The 15,385-nt window shown below is 52.9% G+C and overlaps 1 protein-coding gene across 4 annotated transcripts in view; it reads right to left on the reverse strand.

Annotated features, from left to right (window-relative positions):
- RAP1GAP2 (RAP1 GTPase activating protein 2) overlaps positions 1 to 15,385 on the reverse strand; it is a 224,252-nt gene that overhangs the window by 196,755 nt on the left and 12,112 nt on the right. For 2 of the 4 annotated variants that reach the window (XR_002075089.2, XM_019429562.2), the window contains exon 2: positions 15,000 to 15,116. Coding sequence is in view for 2 of the 4 variants with exons in the window: in XM_019429562.2 (XP_019285107.1) it covers positions 15,000 to 15,116 (117 nt within the window). In the remaining 2 variants the exon portion in view is untranslated. Of the gene's footprint in view, positions 1 to 9,187; positions 9,260 to 9,783; positions 9,947 to 14,999; positions 15,117 to 15,385 lie in introns of those variants that run through there. The other 2 variants (XM_019429566.2, XM_019429569.2) reach the window with 2 other exon arrangements.

Genomic DNA, 15,385 nt, shown 5'->3' on the forward strand with positions numbered 1-15,385 from the left:
TGCCGGAGGAAATTTAACAACACAAATCAGAATCCTTACATGCACGCCAAGGGGGCTTCTGAAGTACACATCAAGGCCTGTTTTTGGAACTGGGTGTTGGTTTTAGACGGGTGAGTCAAGTTTATGGACATTCACCCCTACACTTAAAACCTGTGCACTTCTCTACATGTACATTTTCCTTCAATACAGAGGTTTGTTTTTTTCATATGCATGCTTTTTGACCTGGCAACCCTGTTCTCAATTCCACACCATCCCAAGAAGAAAAAAAATCCGAGCCATGCGACAAGTTGTACTTTCCAGAGTCTCCAGCTCGTTGTTGCCATAACTACGGAACAATGGAAATGACCTAAATTACCAACAGGGTAGGTTCAAGAAAGATAGCATCTCCCAACAACAGAGTACGTTCCCGCCAATATAAAGTAGGTATAGAAGTACATGTAATGACAAGGGAAGACACTTACGGCACATTTCTGAATGGAATAAAATAGGCTAAATATTATGTTCAGGGCCATATTATTAAGGGGTGAGATTAAGGATCATGATTTTTTTCTTCTTTTCTTCTTTTCTGTTTTCTGAAATAAGCAAGTCTTACTTCTATAATTAGAAAAGCACAATAAACACTACTTAAAATAATAACAAATAATAGGAAGCAAAAAGAGATAAAAAAGGGGACAGGCCCAGGGTTATATATTAGTGGTTTTCAAATGCACTGGGTGTGAGAGTTACCTGCAGTTTAAAAGAACATGGGTTCAAACCCCAGCCCTGCTGCTTACCAGCAGTGTGACCTTGGGCAAGTCCCTCAACTTCTCTGTGCCTCAGACCACACCCCTCATCTATAAAATGGGGATAATAATAGTATCTACCTCAGAGGACTGTTGGGAGGGGTAAATGAGCTAATATGCACGAAGCCTTCAGAGGAATGCCTGGCATAGACCTATAGGTGTGTTAGCCAATGCAACTGCTCAAATTCTGACTCCATTGTTCTGGGGAGGGGCCAGGGAACCTGCATGTTTAACAAACTCCCCTGATGACTCTGGCCCAGTGAGAAACACTGGTAGCAAATCCACTACAACACTCCCATTACCTTTGGTGTCCCTGGAGCTTCCTGTGGAAGTCTTGGGCACTAGGAGCTGTCTGAAGGAGATCTCGCTAAAGGAGATCACGGAGCCAGCTCTCTTAGCTCTCACTCCATCCAGCTGGGTCACTCCCGACCCTCCCCTACTGCAGAGCCTCTCCTGAATGGGCTGGAATGTGGGCATCAGCACCCTCTGCAGGCAACTTTGGGTACCGCAAAGAAGAAAAGGGAGCGTCTTGGGGCGCCTGGGTGGCTCAGTCGGTTGTGTCCCAACTTTTGATTTCAGCTCTGGTCATGATCTCACGGTTTGTGAGTTCGAGCCCCACATCAGGCTCTGCGCCGATAGTGTGGGGCCTGCTTGGGATTCTCTCTCTTTCTCTCTCTCTGTCGCTCTCCTGCTCACATACACACTCTCTCTAAATAAATAAGTAAAACTTTAAAAGAGAAAAAGAAAAGAGAGCATCTTGCTTGTATTTCTAGGATGGTAGCCATACTTTCCCCTGGCATAAGGGATTGGGGGACACGTGTGGGGGAATTCTATGTCTTGCAGGAGATCAGCAACAACCGTGGGTTCCAGCCCTGGCTCTGACATTGAATAATAGCTATGGAGAAACCACTTTAACGCCCTCTGCATTTTTTTCATCTGTAACAAATAACTGTACCCATTTCTCAAGAATCTCCCACGAACCAGTTATGTCATACTTTTTACTTTATTTAATCCTGGCCCCAACCGTGTCCTCTATCCCGGTGAGGAAATGGAGTCACGGAGAGGTTAAGGAACTTGCCCAAGGTCACAGGGCTGGTAGGTGACAATGGCAGAATTCAAACCAGAGGCCCTGCTTTTAACAAGTCTGCCATTCCTATAGAGAATGAGGGCAGCACTAGATGTGAGCTACCACCAGGCTGGGCCCCCACCAATGCCCAGCCAAGGAGCAGCCCCAAGCTGGGCCAGGATGAGCAAACCTTGGCAAGCTGGGCGAGAGAGCGGTCCTTCTGGCAGATGAACAGTGACTCAGGTGGAGGCAGGCTGGGAGGACAGAGAAGAGGCAAGGAGCTCCCTCAAACACTTTTTTTTTTTAAAGCCCTGCAGCTCAAACACAACATGTTCATGATTCATGTCTCGTGACTCCCCTGAATGAAGATGGGGGCCCTAGCAGGGTTTGCCCTCCCAGGCACAGAGAAATCCTGCTGGGGTCTTAGCCTTGTTACATCTCCATCAAAACTTGTCCCTTGCCCCTTTGAAGGGAGCAAGGCTAACTTACAATGACATAATAATGGAGACACTCCATCAAGGTCCCCTCTTCTCTCCCCATTACTAGCCCCACCTCAAAAGGGCTCTGAACAGTGAGGTGCCTGCCATATTCCATGCAAGTGGTGGGAAATTGGAGCTGGATCCTGTAGCTTGGTGAAAGCCTGCACCAACGCCTCACCTGAGGCCGGGAGATCTGTAGGTGGGACTACAGTCACTGCTAAAGAAACAACCCAGTGAAGTACATACTAACGTCCCATTTGACAGATGGAAAAATCAGGGCACAGAGAGACTAAGTAATTTGCTCAAGGTCACGCTCCTAGGAAGGAACTGTGGCAGATTTATTATACTTTCCAAAGACAGCCACACCATCCCATAATATATCCTGTGTCCCACATGCTCTTGTTACTAGGTGACACGGACACCCCTCTACTGAGAGATGGAATCTCCGTGCCCTCCTGGACCTGTGTGGATCTGTGAGTCAGGCAGAAGCAATGCCGCATCATTTCCAAGGCTGGATAAGAAAAGGTAAAACAGGGGTTCCTGGGTGGCTTAATGGGTTAAGTGTCCGACTTTGGCTCAGGTCATGATCTCACGGTTAGATGGAGCCCCGCATCAGGCTCTGTGCTGAAAGCTCAGAGCCTGAAGCCTGCTTCAGATTCTGTCTCCATCTCTCTGCCCCTCCCCTGCTCATGCTCGCTCTCTCGCTCGCTCTCTCTCTAATATAAAAAAATTTTTTAGAAAAATTTTCTTAATTAAAAAGAAAAGGTAAACTAGCTTCTGCTGGCTCTCTCTTGGGGTCCTTGCCCCTTAACCCAGCCACCATGCTGTAAGGAAGCCCGAACTAGCACACAGGGAGATGGCCTGGGTGACAAGAAGACAGAGCAAAGGGAGAGGCCCCTGTGGTGAGGGACTGAGTCCTCAAGCCAACAGCCAGCTTTAAATGCCAGACATGAGCCACTGAGCCTTCAGACCATTCCATCCCCTAGTCTTTGAAACACCCCAGAGGATGACCGCAGAGCAGACAGAAGTATCCCTGCCAGGCCCCGCCCAAACTGCAAATTCCTGAGCAAAATAAATGTCACCACTGTTTTAAGCCATAAGCTTCTGGGCAGTTTATTACGCAGTAAAAATAACCGGAATAGCTGGTGATAGAGCCAGAACTGGAACCCAGTGAGCTGGCTCCAGAGCCTGTGCCCCTAGCCACTCTGCCATGGTCTCTGCTGTGTGAGAGACAGCAACAGACGAGGGGTTTGGAGCTTGGGCCTTGAGTCACACATATCTTCATATATTCATTCATTCATTCATTCATTCATTCACTCAGGGCTTGTTTATTGCACCCTGGGATATTGTGATTCATAGGAAATACACATTTGGTCTTCGTCTACAGTTCCTGGCTCACAGCTCCCCAAACCCTTGTAGCTTCAGAAGTGCGGAGCCTGATAAAGGTGTCTTGTTATGTGAATGAGGTGACTTTTAGAAGCACCCAGGGGTGGAGGCTGGTTGCCAAGAGAACCAATCACATGATTAGAAGGCCAGACCTCTCTCTCAGACCTCCAAAGAGGGAAGAGGGGCTGGGGTTGATTCAATCGCCAATGACTAATGATTTAATCAATTGGGGCTATGTAATGAAGCCTCCATAAAAACACACAGGACCGGGTTGGGAGTGCTTCCAGGCTGGTGGAAGAATGGGGACAGTGGCGCCCTCTCCCCACATGCTGCCCCACACACCTCTTCCATCTGCCTGCTCCTGAGTTACATCCTTTCATGATAAACCAGCGATCTAGTAAGTAAAAGGTTTCTCTGAGTGCTGTGAGCCGCTCTAGCAAATTGCCCCAACGTGGGGAGGAGGAGGAGGAGGAGGTCCTGGGAACCTCTGATTTATAGCCAGTCGGTCAGAAGCACTGGTAACAACCTGGGCTTGGGACTAGTACCTTGTCCGACTGAATCCTCACCAGTGGAATATGATATGATCTCCAGGTAAATCGCATCAGAATTGAATTGAATTCTCAGACACCCTATTGGTGTCCAAAAATTGTTTGGTTACACATGTGGGAAAAACCACGTCCCCCCTTAACACACACACACAATAGAACTGGTGTCAGAAAAGCAATTTACATCCATACTGTGTTCCAAGCTCTCTGCTAATGCTGAGGATATATCGGTGAACGAGACAGATCCCTGCCCTGGGGGGCCTGGGAGGGAGGAGGTGAAAGATAAAAGAGGGATAACTTTACACAGGTATTTACGACAGGTTGATATGATCCAAAGGCGACCAGGTGGGTGGGGAGCCCTGTCTGGAGAGCGTGATCTGGGACAGCCTCCCTGCAGGGGAAACAGCAAGGATGTGAAAATCCAGCTTTGTGAAGAGTGAACAGAATGGCAGCAACTATCAAGAACAGACCTGGGTTACATCCTGGCTCCACTACTTACTAGCTGTGTGATCTTGTGGAAGTGACCCAGCCTCTCTGAGCCTCCACTTCCTCATAAAATTGGGATGCTTCCAGAACCCACCTCACAGAATTGCTCTGAGGAGCCCATGAGCTAATACACGCACAGTGTGCAGTCCAGGGCCTGGCACAGGAGGAACTCCACATATACAAGTGACTGTGGTGACAGGAATTACTTGAGGCCAAGGTCCCCAAGCGGAATGCCCAGACCCCCAGAGACCACTCTGCTCCCTGTTGGAAACTGCTAGCCACAGCTACCGGGGAAGAGAGCATGGACAGTGGGGGTTGGGGGCCCCTCCCATGGCTGCACTGATACCCAGGCCTCTGAGGGGGTAGTCAAGTGTAAGGGGTGCACATATACTTCCCTGAAGCACACTGACACGTAGAGCCAAGCTTCTGCCCACCCCCTGTGGCCATTCCTGACTCATATCCTCAAACTAGGGCTTACCCACCTGCCACCCTGAGCTCAGAGTTCAAAGGATGGGGCCCTGGTTATCTCTCCCCAGGCCCTGCCCCAAAGGCAGTGGGCACCCACACAGCCAGTGGGGGAGAGGCAACTTCCTCAAAACAGAGGGAGGGAGGGACAGGGACAGGAAGCTTGGAGAGAAGGCAGAAGTGGGGAGGGCAGAAGACTCAGGGGCCCCAGGTAGGGCCAGGCAATCCCAGTGGGGTCAAGTATCACCTGCCATCAGACAGGCACACCCTTTAGGACTCTGGAAAGCACCTAGTGGGTGGCCAACACACATCCCCAGAGGAAAGAACACCAGCAAACAGCACACAACAATGCACACAGAGACATACTCAGAGGACCCACACCCTCCACAGATGTGCAACCTCCACAGACGTGCACACACGTACAGGCACATCTCACTGTGCCTGGCGGCCTGTCACTCCCCTCCTGCTCTTGCTCACTACCAGTCATCTAGTCAGCAGGGTCCCCCAGGTGCCCATGCCTGCTGCCATCTGCTGGCCCAGACCTTTCAGGGCCCAGCCGGCACACCCAGCATAATCCAGGAACGAGGCTGCCAGCCCTGGATCTGACCTAGGGGAGGGGGTGAGAAACCACCTGGCCCTCACAGCAAGCTGCAAGTCAAGACCTTATCATGGGCAGGGCCAGGGACTCAGCACAGCCTGGTTTCAGGCCAGGTCCCCCAAAAGCACAAGCCTTGCCTTGGTGTCCCATCTGCCTTGGGAGCCCCCATGGCTGCTTTACATCTTGGGCAGGTTGAAAGGAGCCCTGAAGGGTTGTGGCAAACAGAGCAAAAGAAAAAAAATAAAAATAAAAACTAAGTGCAGCACGGCAGGCTAAGATCAGACATGAAGCAGAACTTCCCACTGGAGAAGCACCAAAGCACTGAAACAGAGGTGTGGACCAGAAGAGTGTCATCTGACTCCATTTAGAATTCCTCTTTAAAAAGGGAGGAGATGGATAGACATCACTGTTTGTTTTTTTACTAAAATTATTAAAAACAAAAAGAGTCCCAAATTGCAGAGGTCAGAGGAATCTTGAAATGGCTGTAAATGAAGACAGTGGTTGCTGAACATCACCAGCCTAGGCTGGTGTGACCTTGCCTACAGGCAACAGACGGGCACAGTGACCTTTTATTGCCAGCCTGAGCTGGCTGTGCATGAGCAGGAGGCGGCTAGACAACTTCCCCACGGTGTGACCTCTCCTGAGGGGGCAGCACATTGCTTGGAGATGGCAGAGGGTAGAGAGGCCAGGACCACCATGGTACAGGCCTCGGCAGAGGCACATCCTCGACAGGACCAAGTGTTTGCAGTCAGCATCTCCCCTCCAAAGCAGGTGGTGGCCTGGGGGGGGCTGGCAGCCACTCCGGAGAAAGAGAGAACGAGGATCCCGAGTCTCGATGCTGTACTCTGATATACGAAGCCGGCCGGGCCTACGCCCTTGGACCCCCCACCTCATCCTCAAACACGGTCGTCCCCTTCTCTCACACCACACCATCACTCTCCCAGAGGCCCAGCCTGTCCCTGCCATCCCAGCCACCCAGGCTGCCCACCTTGCCCCACCTTGCCCGTGGTTCCTCCTCATTCTTGGCCAGTCTCCCTTCCCTTCCTGCCCTCCGTTTTTCTCTCGCCCTCCTCCACCTCCTGTGCTGAACTCCCTCCCCACCAACAGGGGCCCAGACCAATGCCCACAACCATCTGCCAACTCCAAATGCCAGCACCCACCCTCCCGCCACTACTCTTTCAAGCACCGCTCCCCTCGCCACCCACCCACCCCCCACCTCACTGCCAGAGACAAGCAAGAGGCATGTCTGAGCAGCCGGCCCAGGGGCAAGGCACTGCTGGCTCAAATTCACAGAACGTGAAACAGAACGTTTCAGGGGATGTGGAAGACTGGGCCACAGCTCCAGGAGGAACTGACCAGCTCAAATGTCTGGCCCTGGAGCCTCAGATCCTACGGCCAAAGGTGAGGGGGGCTGTCATTAGAAGTCACTGAATCCTGCCTCCTCCTCCACTTGAGTGAATGAATATCCAAGCCACCCACAATGTGCTGTCTTCCCGATTATACAGAAATACAATGTTTAAGGGCCCATCGCCATGTTCAAAATTTTCATAAATGTCTCATTTAACATTTACAACCCCTGATATGGAAACTGAAGCTCTGAGAAGTTAGGTAATTTGCGCAAGGTCAGGTGGTGTGCTGGACTTATGCCACTTCAGCCCTCTCTGCCCCACTTCTTACTCCAGCCACGTCAGCAACGACCAGCTCCCCGCAGACTTTGAGCAGCGGCATTCGGTCCACCCGGCAAAACTTCACCTAGGGCGGCGTGGGGCCTTCTTTGAGGTGCAGTGTGGGGCGCCCACGAGAACCCACTGGGGCCTCACGCGTGGGCAGCCTGCAAGCAGGTGGGAGTTAATGTCCACCAAACCACTCTGTCCAGTGGGGAACAGAGCTGATGGATGAACGCTTCCCTATTTTTCTCCCCAGCAGGGCAGTTCTGAAACGCATTCCCTAAGGCTCCTCAGGAGACTGCCCAGGGCAGAGTGGTGGTAATAAAAATAATGCATCCTTGTCTTTTTTTTTTTTTTTTTTTTTAAAGTAAGCACCATGCCCAATGTGGGTCTTGAATTCATGACTCCGGGATCAAGAGTTTCATGCTCCACTGAATCAGCCAGCCAGCCATCTTTCGTCTTTTCCCCTTCATGCCCTTTGCCCCACCCTTGTTCCCCAAGACCACTTCTCAAATAAACCACCACACACAAGCCTTTCTCTCAGCCTCTGCTTTGGGGGAACACAGGTGGAGACAGAGAGTGGTGGTGCTGGGACTCAAACCCTGGTCTGAGTAACAACAGAGCCTTTATGCTTAACCAAATGCTGCCACCACCAGGGGGCCCGTCCACACCAGGGGGCCCTTTTCCTCAAGGCTGAAGTCATTCTGAACCACACTGGCTCAGCCACACTTGATCCAGACAAGGTATGGGAAACAGGGAGCAGAGGGTATGAGGGCACCTGCAGCAGGTACGTCCTCTCTGAAACTGAAGCCACCTCTACCAAATTGCCTCAACACCCTGGGTTGAGCAGGAACCCCAGCCAGATGTGCCCTGGTCCTACCCACGTTTAGCATCTGCCTCTACCCAGAAACTTCTGTGGCTCGTCAGCTCCAGTCCCCCATCCCAGCCCCCAAGCAGGTCCCCAAGCTCACCCCCAATGTTCAACATCTTGGAAAGGAGAGGGGACCTGAGGTAGTTTCTTGAAACCTGAGCAGCCAGATCTAGCAGACAGCCACCCTGCCCCACCCCCGGACTCGGAAAACCCCATACACCTCCTTGCAGGTGAGGACAGAGCCTCCCCCAACTTCTACCCAAGTCACAAAGATATGATGGGACTCTCCTGGGGGAAATCACTCTTGGGACCTCACACGCCCTGAGTCACTCCCAGCCTCCCTACCCAACCCACCCCTACCCCCCACACACACACACACAGCTGTTTGAGCTCTCCTTACCCTGCAGCAAAAACGGTGGGGGTGGGGGGTGGGAGGGGGTTCTTCCCTCTCCATGGGAAACTGAGGCCTGTCGAGCTTAAGGTACAGCCACAGGATCACAAATCATGAAAAGAACCCAAGAGCCCTGGCGCCCAGCCCAGGACAACCCTATTATTCCCTAAGGAGGCTACTCTGAAGGGGGCCACTCAACAGAGGCAGATCCCAGGCATTCAGAGCCCAAACCCCACTTGCATGTAAATGCCCTTTGGTTTGTTAAGGGTGTGGAGGGAGCTGCAGGAAACATGAGGGGAAAGAAGGATGTCCCCCCAGCCAGCTCCCAGGTCCAGACACGCAGTATCTGGTGGTGGCAAAGCCAAGTGGACTCTGCACAGTTCTGAGGTCCCCTGAACACACACCTGCCCTGGAACCCCACCCAAGGCTGACTCCCCCCTCACTCACTCACCCAGGGCCTCCAGAAATGAGCAGCAGGCTGGTGGCTGGCCCTGCCCGGGAGGTCCATTAAGGCCTCTCTGCCAGCACCCCATCATCCTAGCTCCCCTCTCTGCAACAGGCACAGGTTGGAGTGAGGATGGGGTGGGGTTTACGGCCTTTTGGCAAAACAAACAGACAAACAAAACCAGCCTAGTCACAGGTCCTCCTGGGGTTCCGGCTGTTTCCTTCTACCACCACCTGTAAACACCCCACCTCTGACCTCCACCTCGGTCAGCTTCTCTAGCCAGAGACTTTGACAGGGTCTGAGCAACATCTCACTCACGCACACACACACACCCTGATACATGATGTGTGTGCGCAATGCCCCACCCGCATGGATTGCTGAGGACAGTCACCCCATCTCCGAAACACAACCCATTACGCTTAATTACCCTGTAGGATCACAGCACAGAGCTCACACACGTACGGGCTGTCTTTCTCCTTGCGAACACACGCATTTACACTCGTAACATACGCCCCGATTCCGCGTTCAGTCACACCCGGGACTCGCGCCCTGATCCAGGCTGTTTATGCATAGAATCACCACCCAGCCCCGGACCCACTGACCTTCTCCGACGCACGGCGCAGAGCTCACTCCTCGACGTGGACCGAATGTCAACAGTCAGCGGCGGCTGCTCACCCCGCCCGTGCGCCCGCAACGGCGGCGTCCTCCCATCGCCATCCGGACCCGGGCCCCCTCCCGGCGGCGGGCTTCCCTCGCAGCCCGCCCAGCCGCGTGCGCCGTCACCGCGGCGCGCACACGCGCACGGCCGGCCGGCGGCCGCGAACGCACAAAGCTGCGCCCTCCGCCCCGCCGCCGCCGCCGCCGCCCGCGCACCTGGCGGGCGCGCCCTCCGCCGCCCGGGCCGCGCGCCCCCGCCCCCGCCCCCGCCCCCGCCCCCTCCCACCGCCCTCCCGCCGCCTGCGACGCCGCGGCCCCGCTGCGGGGACTGGGGGCGCGCCGGGGCCCGAGCGCTGAGCCCGCGGCCGGGAAGCTCTCGTCGCCGGCGCTAGGAAACTGCCCCAGGCGGCTCCTCGGGAACAAAGGCGCGAGGCGGGGCACGCGCGCCCGAGGGACCCGGGGGAGAAGAGGGAACAGCCCACCAGCCTGCAGAAGTTTCTGGAGGATGGGGCCGCGGGGCGGTGGCGAAGGGAGGTGTGGAAAGATCTACCATGGGTTCCTGGGCTACGGAGGTGGACACTCTGGGGCTCTCTCCAGCTCTGCGTGGAGTGGATGTAGGGGGGAGGTATGGTGCTACCTGGCCCCCGAAGTAGAAGGCCTCTAGGATTGCCAAACCCCTGAAATGCCCCTGCTTTGTATCCGCAGGCTGGAGCTTTCTTTCATTCACTCCGCAGACATCCTCCCAGCTTCTTGCCAAACCAAGGATGCTCCTGAACTTGAAGAGGTTGGGATGCCTGAGTCTTTTCCTGGGTAACCTCCACACCAGGAAGCGGCTGGAATATGGCTTGTACACCTCACTGATGAGAAGCTCACTCCCTCAGGGGGCAGCCCACGCCGTCCTGAGGCAAATCTAAGGGCTAGAAAGCCATTTCTTCAGTTTTATGGAAATCTGCCTCCCTTCTGTCTGTTGACCATGGATGGCATCACTCTGCTCTAGCCATAATGGCTTTCTGCTTCTAGAATATACCTAGGGCCTTGTCCTTGCTGTTCCTCCTGCAATACTTTTCCATCCCGTCTCCTGTGTCCCCTTCCCCCATTCCCCAGCAGCTTCTCCATATGGCTGCCCCCTTGTGTCCTTCAGGACTCAGCTCAAATGTCCCCTTCTCAAAGAGCACTTCCACCTCTTCCAAAGTCCCTACACACCTACTGGTCACCCTATCTCGATGCCCTGTTTTAGCACCTTCAGTATACTGAGCATCTTAAGAAATTCTGTCTGTGTGTCTATGGTCTGCTTTTCCCTCTAGAACATGTACCCTATGGAGGCAGGATCCTTGTCTGCCTTGGGACAAGGCCCTGTAACACCAGCGCCTGACCGAGAGCAAGGTGGAAGGAAGAAAGGAAGGCAGAGGTGGCCAGCCTAGGGGCTGAGTCCCTTCAGCAGTTTTACCCTGAAATGCAACATGCTCGGCCATTCCAGGGTAATCTGGGGCACAGTGTTACCAGAGGAGATGCTCAGTCGCTGTCCACCAAACAAATGAACAAATGAAGGAATCTTCTTCCTAGCGTCTGAGACTCAGAACAGCAGGACATTCCCTCCCCTGCCCTGGACTCTGCCCTGAGCTCTTGCAGCCCCCAGATGCAAGCATTTTCTTAAAACGTAAATCATGGGGCCATATCCAAGCTTCTAGTCAATTGGAACCATGATTCCCATGTCTCCCTCCCAAGTACAGACAGGATTGGAGGCCAAAACGGATTTCTCCTTCATCCCTGTTAAACTGTACCTACTAGCCTTGGACCTAGAATCCAACCTCCAGGGCATTTTGGGTCCCAGTTCTGCCATCTTGCCTGTTGGGATGGTGCCTGGGGTTCGTGCCATCAGCAGTGTCACCAGCTCTCCACATCCTTCCTCACCAACCCACTCATAAACACGTGGAGCAGGATTCAGCCAATGGCAACCCACTCATCAAACTACAGTCTTCTACTCCACCACCCAACCTACTTTCTAGTCTAGAAAACTAATCAGAAAAGTGAATAAGCTTCCCCCAGCAGGATGGGTTCCCAGGGAATTCATTTGCTCTTCTTTTTCCAAGCGCCACCAAACCATCTCTCTAATAATTTTTGTAAATGTTTATTTATTTTTGAGAGAGAGACAGACAGACAAACAGAATGCAAGCAGGTGAGGGCAGAGAGAGAGGGAGACACAGAATCCGAAGTAGGTCAGCACAGAGCCCGACACGCAGCTCAAACCCATGGACCGTGAGATCATGACCTGAGCCGAAGTCGGATGCTTACCTAACTGAGCCACCCAGCTGCCCCCAAACCATCTCTCTAAAACCAGACTCAGGGAGGGGGGCACCTGGGTGGCACAGTCAGTTAAGTGTCTGAGTTTTGGTTTTGGTTTCAACTCAGGCCATCTCACCTTTCTTGAGTTCAAGCCCCACATCAGGTCCTGTGCTGACATCTCGGAGCCTGCTTGGGCTTCTCTCTCTCTCTCTCTCTCTCTCTCTCTCTCTCTCTCTCTCTCTCCCCCCTCCCCCACCCCTGCTTGTGTGCTCTCATGTGCACATGTGCATGTGTTCTCTTTTTCTCTCTCTCAAAATAAACGTTTAAAATGTTTAAATAAAAATAAATAATAAAAACAAATAAATAATAAAAACAGACTCTGACATGTGACCAGGACAGATGCCGAGTTCCTTATTTATGGTTTCTGGATTTAATTCCTCTTGGCAAAGATAGAAATTACCTTAGCTAGCTCCTACCTTGGGACACATGCCTTATTCTCTGAGAGGCAGTGTGCATAGTGGTTATAGGCACTGAAAATTACTACCTGTTATTTAACCCCTGTGCCTCAGTTTTGTCATCCGAAATATGGGGAGAACAATGGTACTTAAAGCCTAGCATTGTCAGGAAGACGAAACCAATTTATTCTTATAAAGCATTTACAACATGACACATAATAAGCACTCAAAAAATTAACTATTAATATTCTGTCACAAAAATTAGTATAATCACAGAGTATGGCAGCCTCCTCTTCAACTCCCCTGGGGTGCAGGCTTCCCAAGTATGAAAGCTGAATTTATTTCAAATGGCTTCATCCTGTCTTATGACTGTTTCCCTCCTCCCAGGACTCAGCTCTACTCCTGTGACTCTCAAATGAATTCTTGTTCTTTGGCTCAGCAGATGGAACAGCTCTGTCAGCTTCAGACCACCTGCATGGGCAGGCGCTCCCACCCTCCACTTCCTCCCTTGCTATTACCTTGCGCAGGTGCAGCTGGCCCACCTGCCATGGGGCTGGCCTCTCCCAGCCTTCCTGCAGAGGCTCAGAGCCTGCATAGCGCTCGTTTGTCATCCCCCCAGTGCCTGTTTAATGAACTCCTTCTCTGAAACAGGACGTCAAGGGGGCGCGTGGGTGGCTCATTCAGTTAAGCGTCCGCCTTCGGCTGAGGTCATGACCTCGTGGTTTGTGGGTTCGAGCCCCGCGTGGGGCTCTGTGCTGACAGCTCAGAGCCTGGAGCCTGCTTCAGATTCTGTGTCTCCCTCTCTCTCTGCCCCTTCCCTGCTCATGCTCCGTCTCTCTTTCTCTCTCAAAAATAAATAAACATTAAGAAAAAGATTGAAACAGGACGTCAGGATAGGGTGGAAAACAAGCCGAAAAAGGCCCTGCCCCCATAAAGCTTACATTCCGGGGGATGGCGTCATGGACAAGGAACAAATAGACAAAGAAGATCATGTCAGATGGCGGCAAGGGCTTTGAAGGAAAGGTGAGAAGGTGAGGGAGAAGCTACCCCATGTCAGATGGCGAACGGCACGCGATAGGGTTTTGCGTGTTGCCTACAAGTGAATCTGACCATGTGCCCTTCATGGCCACGTGTCACTAGCACGCTCCCAGGGCAGCCACACCAGCCTCTTTCTTTTTCCCTACAAACATTCACAGTTACACACTCGGGATTTCATTTTGGCACCCTTCCCAACAGTCTTGCCTCAAGCTCTAGAGGATGTCCTGTCTTTCCTCTACATTATTTGAAATCCACCCTAAGGTGTCCAGGGCACTTGTCTGACTATCCGTTCCCTGACTACCAAGAGTTCCCCTTTCCCAGGGCTCCTGTCACTCTCACATCATCATCCAATTAATTCTTCCTACAGAGTATCAGATCCAGATCCAGAGCACCCAGCCACCTCACTGTTTCCTGAACCTTCTGAAATCTCGAGGAGACGAGAAGGAGCAGATGCACTTAGCTGAATAGGATTCCTGGCAGATATCTGGGAGGCGAAGTCTCCATGGACTAAATCTTATTCCTGGGGTGGCTGGAGAGCAGCCGTACAGCATCACCCCTGTTCTCTTGTTAGCCAGCCCATGATAGGCCCCCCCCAAAGACATCACCTCCACTCCTCTTTCACTTAAACCACCCCTGGGAGGTGAGGCCTGCTCACCCTTGACTGTGAGGGTCCTGCGAATTAAGGAGCTAGCGCAAAGAGGTCTTGAGGGGGAAAGTGGAAGAAAGGCTCAGGATCGGGTCTCCCAGAGGCCTTGGGTAGGGGTGAGGCTGCAGCAGGGCTACCCAGGACCTCTGCTGAGACTGCTAATGCTGGTCACACCTGTCCACAGTGCGGTGAAGAGTGGGCAGGGGCCTGGGAGCAGGAATCTGGACCAGGAAAAGCCCTATTGGCTGAGAGTCAGGCTCCCGGCTGGATGCCCGGACAAGGGGAAGGAAGAGACAAGGGAGGCAGGGCTGGCTCCACCCACCCAGGTCAGAGAAGGGGTGGGGAGGCAGCCCAGCAAATTGCCCACCACTCCCCCTCTTAAAGAGGAACCCACTGACCCCAGGCCTTAGGAGTCTCTGCAGACATCATTTCACTTGAGACTCATGATCTTCCTGATAGAAGACAGGGAATGCAGGATCATACCCATTTTACAGAGGAGAAAGCAGAGGCAGTGAGCTGCCTGAAATCACTCAGTGCCTTCTAGGCTGAATAAGCACCCAGACTGACAAACTCCTTCCAGAACCCTGGGAGGCTTCTCTACCACTGAGGACAGTGGTTCCCCACTGCAGATTTATGGACCAGTGTAGAGCTGGCTGCATTAAGTATCACCTTTGGGGGCGGGGATGGGGGGTTGGACCCAGCCACAGAGTGAGGAGGGTAAGGGCTGTGGTCCCTTTACCTGGAGGGAGACTCAAGGTCAGCGCGGCTGAGGATGCGATGCTGCTGAGGGCTGTAGAGCCACTGGAAGGCTGTCAGTGTCCTCTCCTCGATTCGGAACCGACCTTCCTGCACGTACCTGCAGGCAGGACAGGAGAGAGTGAGGAGATGGGCAGGCAGGGCTCCACAGAGCTTCTTGGGGAAGTTGACTCTGCTTGCTGGAAAAAGACAGATAAAGGGCACCTGTCCCCAAATCTCCCCCCTGTTCATCTGCCAGAAAGCTCTATTTCCAGAAGGCCACTGTTAGAATACCCTGAAGAGGAAGGAGCTATGGGGCTTCAACTTAAGAGATGGAAAAGCTTTATAAAAGTTAGCTGTCTCGGGGTGCCCGAGTGGCTCAGTCAGTTA

Source organism: Panthera pardus, unplaced genomic scaffold (genome assembly GCF_024362965.1).
Source record: "Panthera pardus isolate Hobbes unplaced genomic scaffold, ASM2436296v1 HiC_scaffold_3, whole genome shotgun sequence".
Lineage (NCBI taxonomy): Eukaryota > Metazoa > Chordata > Mammalia > Carnivora > Felidae > Panthera > Panthera pardus.